General features: G+C 39.1%; 1 protein-coding gene across 7 annotated transcripts in view; it reads left to right on the forward strand.

The window, feature by feature from the left end:
- APP (amyloid beta precursor protein) overlaps positions 1-15,523 on the forward strand; it is a 223,047-nt gene that overhangs the window by 160,223 nt on the left and 47,301 nt on the right. For all 7 annotated transcript variants that reach the window (XM_081086575.1, XM_081086576.1, XM_081086570.1 and 4 more), the window contains 2 exons: positions 6,694-6,822; positions 7,834-7,933. In XM_081086575.1, the coding sequence (XP_080942701.1) occupies positions 6,694-6,822; positions 7,834-7,933 (229 nt within the window). The remainder of the gene's footprint in view (positions 1-6,693; positions 6,823-7,833; positions 7,934-15,523) is intronic.

The following is a 15,523-nucleotide window of genomic DNA, read 5'->3' on the forward strand; positions in this document are numbered from 1 at the left end:
CCGGGGAGGGATGGGAGATGGCCTGCGATTTGCCTGGGTGCTGCCATGTTCGGTCACAGCCCAAGGCCAGAGCCAAAAGTAATCTGGATGTGCCAGGAGGGATGGAGCTAATGCCACCATATTCTCACACCTCAGGAAGCTGATGGGGGGCAGCGGGACAAGAATCGACTGTCATTTCCTGCATTGCTCTCTTGAGACCTCTGTATTCAGCTTGTCACAGAATTGTGTTTTGCCTCCTTACACTCATTTTAATAACGACTAAAATCATTTCCGTGCTCTTCTGGGGGATGTCGGTGAATTTCGCAGGGGACTTCAAAAATTTAGCTCAGCTCCTAGGTTTAAAGGTCAACACGGTGTAGTGCAAAGGTCCCCATGGACATCTCCCTGAATGCTCAGGGAATTTTTTGTGTTGTCTTGGAGGGGGGCTATTTTGTTTTTAGGGGGTACTATTTTGCTTTGTTTTCAGAATTTTGTCATGCAATCGTGAGGGTCCGTGTGAAATGCTGAAAACCAAGAGACCATCACGAGCACAGAGAGACTCAACTCTCTTCGCTGTGTTTTTTCATCGGCACACAAAGCTTTTGTGCCTTCTCTCCATATGCTCTAGAAATCCAAGGTGCAGAGCTGTGAAAATCATGGGCCCGAACCTGCTTTGAAAACAGGAGAGAATTGCTTTTTCGTGGCAGGTGATCCACTCCCCCTTCCCAGGGTTGGGAACCTCTAGGGTGCAATTCAGTGCCTCAGGAGAGGGCTTTCTGATGAACTCCCTTGTGACATGGAAAGGCTAGGGTGCTCCCCACACAGTGACTCATGGACTTCCTCCTCCGTGGCAGGATTGCACCCGGGCTTTTAAAGGCTCTTGACAGATCATGTCCTCCCGTTCAGAAGGGGCTTAAGGCACAAGTTTCTTCTGATAAGATGCCAGATTCCTGGACCAAGCATGAAACCACAGAGGAGGGCAATGGAGATGAATAGTCCTGTTCTGATATCCCGCCCACGTGAACCGCGGGATGAAAGTCTGCACATTCCGTCGCGATTGGCGTTGGGTCGGTCAAGTGTGCCTGCTTAATGCCAAGTCCAGGGAGAACAGATTCATGAAACTGCATTAGAGAACTAAGTGAAAAAGGCAGTGCATCTGAAAAGTGGGGGAAATGTTTTTTTTAAAAGAAATTGATCTCTCATAGGGAAAGGCCATGAAATTTCCTTCAAAATCACCTACATGAACCTGATAGCAAAACGCAAGCCATAAGGAGATGAGCTATTGACATTGAAATTAGTGAAATTCATCTTCCTGTTGACACTAGTGTGAAGTGCTATGGAGGCTGTTAAGTCTTTTCTGGGGAAATACTGTGCCAGGAACTGTACCAGCAGCCAGAGATAGGTTATATCATTTTTCCAAAATAGGAAAATGGTCCATGTTCCAAAATGTAAATCTTCAGGTTAAGTCTATTTTCAGGTTAACTCTAACCCATTTTAGTATCACCTACTCTTAGTCCTCTAAGAAATTCCTTCCTGGTGGATTTTTCAAAGGCAGTGTGATTGTGAAGGAAATTTAGTGCAAACTGTAAAGTGTCACATCAGATGCGAATAGATACTCGGTAATTATGTATAAACATCGTTCAGAAACACTAGTGACAATAAATATGATTGGATGTAATGAGTCCCCTAAGGCAGATTTTCTTTTTATCCCTGTTTTTTTGCTATGAATTTTAATATTAGCCATTTAATGCCAATAAAACCAGATTTTAGTGTTAATACATAGAATGTTTAAGTGTGAAATAAGGAAAAATTAGCGGAAAAAATGTTATTACTAATTATAGAAGATTTCATGATTTGAAAATGATTGAAATTCTACACATAGAGGTAAAAAAATATGTTTCTTAAACTCAATTTCTATCAATAGCTACTAAATTCTTAATGCTTGTTTTTCTAATCCTAACGATAATCCTGTCTTAAATATAAGCACTGTGACAATACTAATACCTAAGTTACTTTAAGAGAATATATTTCTATAAAGATACCAGCCCCCCCCCATCATTTCTGAGTGTTTCTGTGTTTTTAATTAAAATATTAAGACATTTGTCTTTGTCCTAAAATAGTAAAATAAAATGCCCTAAACAAACGGGATTTCCTGTTATTCTGCAATACATGATACAGTTCTGGAGATAGCTAGTTTTAAGCCTTGGGAATCTGTATTCTGGCTAAAAGTTATAAAGGCAATTATTTCTTTTTTTTAACTGAAATGTGCACAAATCAAAGACCCAAGGTAGAGCTCTTTCTGTTTTTATAATCTAGAGAAAATGAAAACATTACAGAGTAGGGAAATGTTATCTGTTTTCCTTAACTAAAAATTGCATTTTTTTTCCTGAGGTGTGGACATAACCGACATTTTATGTGGTGTGATTCTTCTGCCCACTCCAACATAAGAGCTAATCTGCTTCTTCTATTTTTCATCTCTAAGCATAATTCTTAGAAATGTGTTTGCTTGATTAAATCAACCAAGCAGAGAGCCCTGTAATTCATTTCTCGGGGGACATGGTAATGCCTTCCTGAATTATCTCATGGCCCGAGGCGCAGGCACGAGGAAGAAAAGGCTCATGTGTATGTGGATGCACACACAGTGTGTATGTGAGCTCACATAAACAGATGAGGTCATTGCTTCCTCTGAGGCCTCGTTGTTTCTGCAGGAGCTTTGTTCCCTGGGAGGGAGAGCAAAGCCACACGGAGGCCTGGGAGTAGGAAAGCCGGATGTGCCGCTGTCCCCTGTCACGCTGAAGGGACGTAGAGGGGGGCACATTCGGAATATGTTTCTGAAGCATGTAAGAAGTGTCAGGATTAAATGAGATAAGCGGTTTGAAACTTGTGAGCACGTTCGCCATTTAATTATCCGTCTCAATAAAAGATAAAGATGGATTTGGAACTGGAATCTGTGACTGTCACAAAAGCCTAACTTTGAACAAATACCTTTCATCATTTTCCAGTAATCCGAAACAGATTAACCTTCCTGTCTTGCTCATTCTCCTCCCCGACGCGTTAGCCAACGCATAGTGGAGTGTCAAAAACCAAGGACAGTCATTGTGAGATTGAGCAAGCTAACTCTGGGTGTTTTCCTGCACAATTAAGAGAGAAGATATAAAAAAAGAGAGAGAGAAGATATAAGTGTGTCTCAGAATATTATCTGAGCGCCTACGAACTAGAAATCCAGGCAAGGACTCTTAGAACATACTCTCTTTTCTAACCATTCAGTTATTCCCGTTTCCAAAGCTGGAAGTTACTTTGTAGAATGTCTTTCGCTTGGTCCCTCTTAGAGTTTCCTGGAAAGGCGTGATCACTAGTGATTGGGAGAGTAGGCTACCTGTTCTTGCTCCCCCACTGACTTCTCTGCCACTGAGTGTGTAACCCCCTATGGAGCCCTCAGTGCCTTGCTGCCTTCATCCATGAAGCAGGGTGAGCAGCTATCCCTGTCCTACAGTTGATCTGAAGACTTGATGAGTTTCTAAGCATAAAGCACTTAAAACATGGTCTTGTTCCTATTAGCAGTCCATAAGTTTTGAACTATTATTGTTTAGCTGAAAGAAAAGTGGGGGTTGGAAACAAGTAGTGAGTAGAAGAAATAAGTGCGATTTGAGAACCTGCTATGGATTAAGCATTATGCTCAGTAAGTAACACAGAACATGTTTAATACTCGCATATTCTATGTGGAAAATGTCCGTTGTCTTAATTGCACACATGAGCAAATTGAGATTTACGTCATTTTGAGACTCATTCATTTAAAAGTTGATGTTTAACTTAAAATAATTAGCCTGTGGGCATGGGTGTTGTGTGTGGTGGTAGTAGAAGACACAGTGAGACCAGATGTTAGTTTAAAAAAAAAAAGTCTCTCTATTCCCTAATCTGAAATTTAACTTAATACAGTAATGCAGGGGTCCTCAAACTTTTTAAACAGGGGGCCCGTTCACCGTCCCTCAGACCGTTGGGGGGGCCGGACTATAGTTTAAAAAAAACTATGAACAAATTCCTATGCACACAGCGGCGGCAAAAACACCTGGCGGGCCGGATAAATGTTTTTGGCGGGCCGCATGTGGCCCGCACGCCATAGTTTGAGGACCCCCTGCAGTAATGCCTCGGCCAATTTGGAGCCATTATATCCTGGCGCACACACTTGGTCATGACCATTCTTTCAGGATAAAATGCCGTTCAGAAACGTTCATGGTAACCACCTGCAAAAAAGGAAGTTATGATGTAAAATAATCCTTATGTTTGATCGAAGTATTTTTAACATGAGCTCTTTTTAAAAAATTCTTCAAATAGTAAAGCCTTTTCAAGGGAAAGAAAATGAAACAGAGCAACTAAGAAAGAGGGTTAAGGCAGTCAGTTGCGTGAGGAGCAGCGACATCATAGATAAATACAATGAGATGCAACCCTGTCTGTCTCCAACTTTGGACGAATAATTGCAATAGAACTAGAGGGAGTTTTTAGGCCTCGGTTTCAATGACAAGCAAGAATCAAGTGTAATAATATCCCAATTGCCCAATGCTGCATATAAAACATCCCTCAGTGAGCTGTGTACAGGGAACTTAAATGCTCTACAGACCAAAAAATTAGCTTATTTATCATATCTTCTTCCGTCCGTCTCTTCATGCTCTTCATCTTCTTCTTTTCCTCTTTTTTTCTTGCTTTTTCAGCCTTGATGACTCCTTTTGTAGCCACATAGCCTAATACAAGAATATATTTTTCATGTTTTTCCTTCAGCTTAGCAGCCTTCTGCACATGGCTTGTCATATGCAGCAGTGTTAGTCCACATCTCTCCCAGTTTCTTTGCAGCATCACCAATATATAGGTTTTCCCAAAAAATGTATACACACTTTGAATAATTATAAAGGCAGTGTTTATTAAAATATATTTCATTTTCAAAATTGAGCTACCAGCTGTTACAGTGAGTGTGTGTGTGTGTATATATATATATATTCATATTCTTGGGACACCCTGTATAAACCAGTATGTTTGAATTGGGGACAATAGAACCATGAAAAGACTTAAGGAGGCCTCTTGAGTGCATTGGGATCTTTGGAGGGGGGCAGGGGGAATTCCTCACATTCAACAGTAGTCAGCCTTTAGGTGCTTACCATTTAAAAATTGCCTTTTTCAAATTAGTGTATGTAAGCCTCTCGTCTTTTAAATATATATACTATCAATGTAGTTTGTCAATTGTCACCTCTTACTACTTTTCTTCTTCTTTTAAGATTGAAAAGACCATTCTCTGGTTTGTAGATTCAACCGATTTCACAGTACAAGTGAGAATTCTAATGGTGTGTGGCCAAAAGCTATATACATCAAGCTTTTTTGAGATTATGGAGAAGCACCTTTCTTCTAGGATAAAAATAAGTAAGGCGGATGAGGGCAGGTTTATTTTCTTATTGTATTTACTTACTTGTTTTCTTAAGTATAGGAATGTGGCCTATGGAGGACATTAAGCAACTTACTAAGTACAGGGCACCTCCTATGAGCCAGAACAAAACTGCTCCTTAAATATCTCACAGTTGAAGAGGGTAGTCAGAAACATAAATAATTTAATAGACTTTGTTAAGTGCAATCATGGGGATCTGCGTAGCATTTCATGGGAGCATAGAGGAAGAACACCGCTTGCACCCGGGATGTCAGGGAGGTGGCCCCCCATTAAACAAGCAAAAGGAGAAGGGGAGGCATATCCCCTAAGATATTGCCATTTCTGTCTCCCCGCCCCCCAAACCCTCTGTGTGGGAATAAATTCTGTACCTTCCAACCGCTTTTCAAGGTGCCCATGACTCATAACTTAATAATAATTGGGTTTACTCAACTCGCCAAAATTCTATTCCTGACATGAGCTCCCATGGTTTTGTTTTAATGAAGAAGAAGTGTGTATCTTTGGAAAACATTTTATAAAATCACACAGTAGAATGCATATAGCAGTGGAATTGTTGAAGACACAGGAAGTTTTGTCCTTCTTTTATGAGGATGGATGTTTCAAGTAGGATTGGAATAAAAATGGAACCTATTAGAAAATCATAGAAGCACTTAAGAAGAAATTTAATTGTTGCTGAAAAAATTAGAATCGAATGGCATAGGAAGAATTTAATTAAATTTCAAAATAAAATAACTACCATTTCGCATTGGAAAATCTAATGTCTCTTAGAGCTTATCAGTTATTTCTTGGCCTACAAGTGAGTAGTGGTTAAGTTGCCTCTTATTTTCCTCATTTTGGTTAGTATACTGTTACATGCTACTGATGGTGGGATTATTTGGGCAACATTACTGCTGAGATAACCATTAAGACTGTGCCTATAGAAATGTGGTCTCATAGGCCCATGTATATATTTGGGTGGAAAAAGGGAAGGACCTAACTTAAATCTAACTTCCCAAATCAACTCTCCTTCTACAGCAGAATGCTGCTGTTTAATAAGAAATGTTGATTAAGGAGGATAGTCACCATATATATCAAATATTCAATGACCTTTTAGAAATGGAAAGTGACCAATCGACTAAGTAATTGCCCATGAACAAAGGAATGGGACTAATGTTTGGAACGGAGAATTGCAAAGAGACGACTCGCAATGCCTTCATACCATGGGATGAATGAGCGGGACCTCTGACCCAGAGGCCGTTGGAAGAAACAATATTTTGCATAAAGTTGAATTTTTCTGTTTTTGCCCACAGCCTCGTCATGTGTTCAACATGCTAAAGAAGTATGTCCGTGCTGAACAGAAAGACAGGCAGCACACCCTAAAGCATTTTGAACACGTGCGCATGGTGGATCCGAAGAAAGCTGCTCAGATCCGGTCCCAGGTGAGCACAAAGCCTGGTGATCACCTGCAGCTTTGACCAGCCGGTGTTCTTGGTCTTTGAGCCAGATTTTCATTATTCCCAGAGGAGCTCTGGCTCTTATGCAACTGCTCTTTAATAGCTGGTAAATTCTAAAGGCATGTCTTAGAGCAGTGGTCGGCAAACTGCGGCCCCTTGAGTGTGGCTCTTCCACAAAATACCACGTGCAGGCGTGCGCATACAGTGCGATTGAAACTTCATGGCCACACTCAAGGGGCCAAAGAGCCGCATGTGGCTCATGAGCCGCAGTTTGCCGACCACTGTCTTAGGGCAACATGTGGTTTGTCCAACTCTGAGTTATGAATAAGGAATATAAAAATCTTCAATGTCTACTGCTATTGATTCTTAAAGGAACCATTTTAATCTCATGACTAAAATGAAGAACACAAATGGTATAAAAGCAAAACCTCTAAAATCGGTTCAACTACATTGTGGTAGGTAATCAGAAACTCACAATGATTGGGTATAATGTGAGCCTATAAGTCCTGTAATAAGTATGTTTTATATTCCTCCATTCCCAACTGGCATCTACCTCTGGAAACATGAAATTCCTACATTTCTTTAAATAGAAGGATTTAAAATATATCTATATTGTGTTGCATGAAATATCCAGTAGAATTAAAATATGTTCTCATCTATTTCCAAATTTGCAAAGAAATATAACTAGGACATCAGAGGTTATTTAGGGGCCTTGGTAGTAAGAAATCAGAGTTGGATGAAATGATCTTTTTAGTTCACTTTATACTTTATGGTTGCAAGCATACAATATAACGGGGAGTTTAAAGCAGCTCTAAAGTCAGAGAACAAAAAAATGGGAGAAGAAAGAACATAAGGATGCCCTTTAAGGGTAAAAGTTTCAGCCGTGTTTTGTCAGTTTCACTTTGAAGTTTGTATCTGTCCGTGGTGCTTGGTAAGGAAAATAGCTATTCCTTATACCAGAGATGGCTTACCTGGAACTGTCTTCCTTCGATGCAGGTGATGACCCACCTCCGTGTGATTTACGAGCGCATGAACCAGTCTCTCTCCCTCCTCTACAACGTTCCTGCTGTGGCCGAGGAGATCCAGGATGAAGTTGGTAAGTAAGCTGTTCTTTTGATGCTGTGCGTATCAACCTACTCTGCTCCTGCAGGAGGACATCAGAGAAGGAGTTCATCTGCATCAGCAAACACCAGTGTTCTCATGTGTGGAAGGAAAAAGAGCAGATCCCCTTTTACAGTGAAAGTGACACTCTTAGGGGCTGGCACTAGCTCTCCCCTTAGCAATTGCATGGGGTCTTCACTATCCATACTCACAAATATATGGATACTTATAAGTTGACTTAGGATATATCTGTGCAGTAACGAACCATTTATTATTGGATTTTACTTGTCAGCAGTTGTCTTCTCACGGTGCTTTGGTACTTGACAGTTTAATGAAGACAACCCTTCATCTTTTAATGCTCTATTGTTGTCACCTGTGTGTCGCATTATATCCCCGTTTTATAGGTGAAGGGCTCAAACTTACAATTTAGAAAGTTACTAGCCTATGTCACACTGATCATAAGTAGCACAGCAAAAGCATGAAATTGTGACTGCTGACCTTGAGGTTGTTGTTAGATTCAGTAGCTGACATCTTTCTTGGAAGCCTTCCCGTCCCCCTGCCCACAATAGCCATGGTTATTGTCTGAACCACGTGATTGTTTAAACTTAATTAAACGATGTGCCCATAATCTTTTATTAAACTTTTATTTTGCAATAATCATACACTCATAAGAAGTTGGAAAAATAATGCAAAGTCTAGTGTGCACATCACCCACTTCCCCAATAGTAACATCATCTTACATGACTGCAATACATTATCAAAACCAGGAAACTGACATGTGTTCCCACTACCTTTTATGTCCCTAGTTCTCCTAGTGACATATATAAGTTCTCCCTTCCCTGTTTTTCCTGGAAAAAGGAATAAAGCATCACATAACATAATTCTTTGCAAAGCCCCAAATGCCCATATTTGTTTAACTTTACCTCACAAAAGTACATGGATGGCAATTATGCTAGTGAATCTTTCAACATAAAAGAAATGTATGTCACCCTGGAGATTTGGTGCATAAACTGTCCACAAATAATCAATATGCATGTAGTATATCTCTCTCTGTAATAAATCCTGCCCTTTGTTAATTGGGTTGGAAATAGATGCAGGTTATCTGAAATCAGAACAGCCAGGATATTATAGATCGGTAGACCCATTACAGGAATTCCTCCTTGCAATGGTCCAAAGCACTTCCTGGCTTGCTTTTTACATTTTGTGCCAAAGCTATTCTACTCTTTCTTTTCTAATTTAGTACTTCCTTGTAAATATTGTTTGTATTATCATCAGGCAAGTGTTTGGCGTGGATCAGATGATGATGGTCTGATTAGTCCTGTGTGTTAACAAACAGAATCAAGTGTACTTCAGATTACACTCTTTGAAAAGAAACTACATCATCTTTGCTTTTGTTCAAAAGGGGGAATTCACTGTTGAGCAAGATCTTAGGAGGAGAGTCAGTAGAGTTTTTAGTCTACACCATGGATAGAAGACAGGATTTCCAATTAACTTTTATTCTATTAAGTTTCTTGAAGAACTGAATATTCTTGTTAGATGTATTTGTAGGATAGCCGTGTATAAGGAGCCTTTAAAATACTGTATATTAAATAAGTATAAGAAAATCTTCCAATAAGTTGCAGAAGAGACAAAAATCAAAGAAATCATCACATTCTTAAATGAACTGAAGCTCAGATCTTCTAGATATGTGCATCTCTGCCTGTAGCTCTCGTAACAAACTATTTTCATGTACGTGTGGCTTTAATTGAGGTGTTGTCAATAGTACCAAACTGTAGAGGAATAAGCCATTGCACAGGACTAGAAAGTTGATGAACACTAATAATTTACTCTCACCCAGTAATTATGGTTGAGTCTTTCTAATTAAATTATCAGGAGCTTTTTATTCAGCAAGATAGTACTAAAGCCATGGCCACTAATGAGTCATACATCCACAGAACAGATGGAGATTCAGATATCTTGAGTGTTACAAAATGCCTAAGAACAGGGCAACAGTAAACTTCAAATCTCAGTGACAGGGAGGATATGCAGATCATCAGAATCATGGAATTTTTTTCTGAAAAAAAGAGAGGCTCAACTATTAAGTTGGATTAGCAGCATGTTATTTTCTAATATTTTTGTCATTGTAAGTATACCAGATACTGAATCCTGAGAGATAACCTTTTTTAAAATCTTTCTTGCCTTATTTTTAAATGGTTGTTTCCAATAGCAAGAGAAGCTGGCAATGATGAACTTCCATTAATTGGACACGTGCACCATTTAAACTCCTAACACCAAAGCTAAAGAAGCAAGAGTTCCCTGGGGAGAGTGGCTTTTCTGAATTGAGTTTTTAGTTGTTTCCTGTAGCTGTTCTTCATCTGAAGGAACATTTAAAAATGACTCACTGTCAAAGTAGGAATATACATGAAATAAGGTTGATCATGGGTGCTAATTGTTTAAGCTGAGAGGTATTTGGAAGTTCTTTGTAGTATTCTAAAATGCAGATAAAACCTGTACAATATGGTTTATTGTTTGAAAAGCATCCTTCAATACAAAGAAAAAAGCAGAATAAGTTAACAGTTCTCTCTTTACTTTTATGATTTATTTTCTTGTTGATGCCCTTTCTTGACTAACAATCATACATTAAAATGCTCAGTTGTATTTTCCCATTGCTTTTTAGAGAGCGTAGAAGGGAGGAAACAGAGAGAGAGAGAGACATCGATGTGAGAGAGACACATCAATTGGTTGCCTCCTGCATGCGCCCAAACCAGTTGCCTGGGCCGGGGAGAAGCCTACAACAGAGGTACGTGCCCCTGACCGGAATTGAACCCAGGACCCTTCAGTCTCAGGTCAGCTCTCTCTCTATCCACTGAGCCAAACAGACTAGAGCCCCCCTTACTATTAAAAGTGGCTCTTTGGAACTTTATTTTTTATTCAGCTAATGATGGAATCATTATTTGAAAGAAAATATACCTCCCCTTCAATGCCCATGTTCTGTTTTAATCACCTTTGAACCCTTCAAAAAGGCAGAATCCCCTTGTTTCTTCTGTTTTTCAGCTCAACCTTTGCTTTGTCAAATTGCTATTTCAAAATGATTGGGCCTTTTTGCCCTCTGTAGTCTCCCTTAAATCTATGCTAAAAGGATTCCGTTTTCTCTTACTGTTGGCACTGAGGTTATTTATCAAAGTGCTTCATTTTGCAGCTACCTCAAGGCTAAAAATACTGTAGCTCTCCATTTAGAGCTGGCTCTTTCACAGAATGCTGTAATGACCAATTTATGAGAAAAGCAGGAGGAAGGAAAGGGGACAGGAAGGCATAATTGTCTCCTACCCTGTGCTTTTTTTCTTTTAGCATTCAAAATTAATAAAAAACATGAGTTATTATAAACCAGATGTTGGCAGGAATCTCGAGCAGAACAAATCCAGAATGGCGTAGGATTGAGATCTATGGCAGGAGATCAAGAAACTTCTGCTAAGGAACGAATGCTTATAATTTCTTATTACAATTTGACTGTGGCCACTTGATCACATTTTCTGTTCTTTGGGAGAAAACACAGCATGCGGATTTCAAGGACAGTGTTTCCATTCTCTGTTCCTAATAAACCTATTGATTTGGGGATTTAATGAATTCAAAGTAGTCTAGGTTTAAAATAGAATATTTACAGCACTAGCCAGACCAACAAAAGAGCATTCATTACCACTGAGAATTTTATGCATCCTTATGCATAATTGTTAGTTGAGAAAGGGCATCAACAAGAAAAGAAATCATGAAAGTAAAGAGAGAATTATTAACTTACTAGAGGCCCAGTGCACGAAATTCGTCCATGGGTAGGGTCCTTAGCAGCTGTCAGCTACCAGCCGGGGCCTCCCTTCCCCAGCTGCTGGCTGAAGCCTTCCTCATTCCGTGCTGCCCCTTGGTGGTCAGCACATGTCTAACTCCTGGTCGGTCAAACTCCCACCCGTAGGGACAATTGCATATTAGCCTTTTATTATGTAGGATTCTGCTTTTTTTCTTTGTTTTTCATAAGAAATTACTTTTAAGTGTACGTAGATTTTATAGTTTATAGCTGATTTAAGTATTTGGAAACAAGAACATTTATTTATATCGTAAATTACCAAAGATGTGTTTCTTCTTTGGTTTTATAATAGTTCCAATGCTTCTTTTCATATTTTCCCCAATATTGTTACCTGAATTACAAATATGGCCAATGTTTGTTTGCCTACCTCTATGCCTATCTCTGTACCCCTCTTAACAAGACAGTTAGCTCTTCCAAAATAAAACCACTCATTCTATCTTATTTATCTTTTTGAATTAAGGTATAATTGAAATATAGCACTATATTAGCTTTACATAGTGATTTCATATTTATGTACATTGTGAAATGATCATCACAATAAGTCTAGTTAACATGCATCACTGTACATAGTTACAAATTTATTTTTTTCTTGTTATGAGGACTTTGAAGATCTACTCCCTTAGCAACTTTCAAATATGTAATATATACCATTAACTCTAGTCACCTGCTGTACATTACATGCCATGGCATATTTTATAGCTGAAAGTTTGTACCTTTTGGCCCCCTTCACTCATTTCATCTACCTTCCTCATCTGGCAACCGCCAATCTGTTCTATGAGCTTTGGTTTTGTTTGCTTTGTTTTTTAGATTTTATATAGGTGAGGTCATACGGTATTTGTCTTTCTCTATTGGAGTTATTTTATTTCACATAAATCCCTGAGAGTCTATCAGTGTTGTCACAGATGGCAAGATTTTATTTTTATGGCTGAGTAGAATTCCATTGAGTGTGTGTGTGTGTGTGTGTGTGTGTGTGTGTTACATCTTTTATCCATTCATCCATCAATGGACATTTAGCTGTTTTTATATCATGGCTATTGTTAATATTGCTACAATGAACATCGGGGTACATGTATCTTTTGACGAAACTCAAGCAAATATCTTTGTGAGCTTTCCTTTGAATCATGACTGTGGCAGAGTAGTTTAGTCTGTTTTCATGCCATTCTCTTATTTTTGTGTGTGTGTGGGCATTTACACCGAGTGGGTGAAGCCTGAGGCAGTGCCTCCCACACCAGCTCTGCTGGTTTCTATGATGAGTCAGTGCGGTTCTAGGGTTCTTTTTATTAACTCACCAGCTTTGACATATGGCCCTATAATTTGAATAAACATCCAAAAAGGAATCCTAACTAAAATGATTGGGGAGTGAGGTCAGACCACAGTGGTGGCTGCTAGACCGCTTCCTGGCATGGAACCCTACAGCAGATGTGTCCTGGTTTTATATTCATGGAGTCTTGGGAACAACCAATGATTTTAGACTGGAACAAGGGTTGATTATTTTGTTTTTCACAAGCAGCAGCCAGCAAGGTCCATATTTAAAAAGAGGAGAATAAAAATCATAGTGATCTTTGCCACCCTGAGTATAGAGACATTCAAATTAAGACTAATTTGGAAATATATTTCCACAAAGACTAACTGGGAATGAGAGGAATATGTTCCCACGTGAGACAGGTTGGAAGGAATGGTAATTTGCATCTTGCTGTTCAACTCAAATAATTATTACAAGGTATTCCCCAAGTAAATTCCATTTCTCTCTGTTAACAGTTCTTCTGTCATATACACTGTGGGCTACTTTAGGCAGTAAGTCATAGACAATGGGGTATAATATCTCATCTTAAATAGGTGATCATTCTGTTAACCTGCTCCAGATTATGAGGCATGTCCAAAGGAATGTTGACTCAGTGTAAATCAAAACACTATTCAGAAGAGCCTTTTGAACTTGGAGCGAGAGACAGATGGTCAAAGGACCGAGACCAGGTTGTTACTTTATTCAACTGCCTGTTGACAGATCCGTTGACCTAAGAAAGGGGATTTAAAGTAGCTTATTTAGTGTGCTTAGTTGTTTTTTTATAAATATTCATTTACTTGTGCTCATGAAAGGGAGGGTTAAATCTTATGTATTTCTTTGAAACAGCAAGTAATGACTCCTCGTATTGTCTTGTGCGTGCCTCTTTACTTTTGCTTTGGGTGGCATTTAGATCAGCCTGTCCAGCCCTTGCGAGCAAATAGAAGAACTATGTGTTCAGTTTCCTCTTTGCCATTGAACTTGATAAAGCTGCTCCTAAGGCCAGTAGAGACCAGAGACATTGTCCTCTTATGGAAAGAAGGGGCAGCTGCAAGTTTCATGCCTCTCAGAAGCCATAGCCTGAGCCAGCCCGGCCTTGGCAGACTGTTCAGTTCTTCTCTTGCAGAGGCTGTAATAGGGAAGTGAAGCTCTGAGCCTACAGCTTCTGAGGCTTTGCCAAGTTATGAAGGAACTTCCTGGGGCATGAGCTGGAGGTGCCAAAGGGAACATATCATATTAATGTGATATACTTATTAGCATCTCATACTGTTTTTAGTTAGAAAACTCTAGAAGCAAACCAAATTTCACATTCCAGACTTGGGGCAGGGTGTGTGGGAGGGTGGAGAGAGAGATTGCCGTTTAACATGCTAAATTAGTTTTCTTTTGCAAAAACCTGTCTTCATTTTGTTGATGATTACTGAGCCTTGAAAGAATAAAAATGGGTTTACTCTCAAATGAGAGTCAGTATATTAAAGGAAAGTTGCCAAGCACGCCCTCATTGATGTGACATACACTGTAAGAAAAGTATTATCTATGTAGATGGACTTGAACGCCCCTCTACAGTTGTGTTCTAGAGCCACATGATAAAAACTGCATAACACAAACAATGTTTGAGGTGAAAACCTAAATGAATTGTTGTATTTGATTATAAAATACAACAGCTCCATTGCTTTGGCTCAGTGATTAGAGTATCAGCCCGTGGACTGAAGGGTTTGATTTCGGTCAAGCCTCAGATGCAGGCTCAATCCCCGACCCCAGGTGGGGCATGTGCAGGAGGCAACCAATTGATGTATCTCTCTAACATCAATGTTTCTCTCTCTCTCTCTCCCTCTCCTACTCTCTTTAAAAAGCAATGGAAAAATGCTACTGAGCATTTTAAGCATCTTTATGTATGACTGTTAGTTAAGAAAGGGCATCAACAAGAAAATAAATCATAAAAGTAAAAGAAATATCCTTGGTTGAGGATTAACAAACAAAAACAAAATACAACACCTCCTATTCGCTGAAAAAGAAACATAATTTTTGAGCAGTCATGGATAAAAAAAAATGAACAGGTTCTTGTCGTTAAAAATACAAATCAAAGCATAAGTATTAATTTTTTAAATTATCAAGGTAACTTTTAAAAATGCATCATTCTCTGTCATGAGAAGAGTAAATGTAAAGGAACTTTCATGAGCTCCCGATCAGTACATGGTACAACCTTTTTATGGGACTATTTGACTCCACCTAATAAATTAAAATGTGGTCTTTTCTAATTTAGCACCATATTTCTATGGATATACTGAACATGTGTGGAAAGAGGAACTTCTACTTGTCACTTGATACCCTGAATATCAATATTTTTTGGATAAGCATTAACTACCTTTGAAATAACAAAGAAAAAACAAAAGATGTATAATAGACTCCACGTCCCTTTCTCAGCCTCCTGTTTATATTTCTCTCAATTTGGGGTTCAGTGCCCCTAAATTTATAGG

This window comes from Myotis nattereri (assembly GCF_964212035.1).
Source record: "Myotis nattereri genome assembly, chromosome: 3".
NCBI lineage: Eukaryota > Metazoa > Chordata > Mammalia > Chiroptera > Vespertilionidae > Myotis > Myotis nattereri.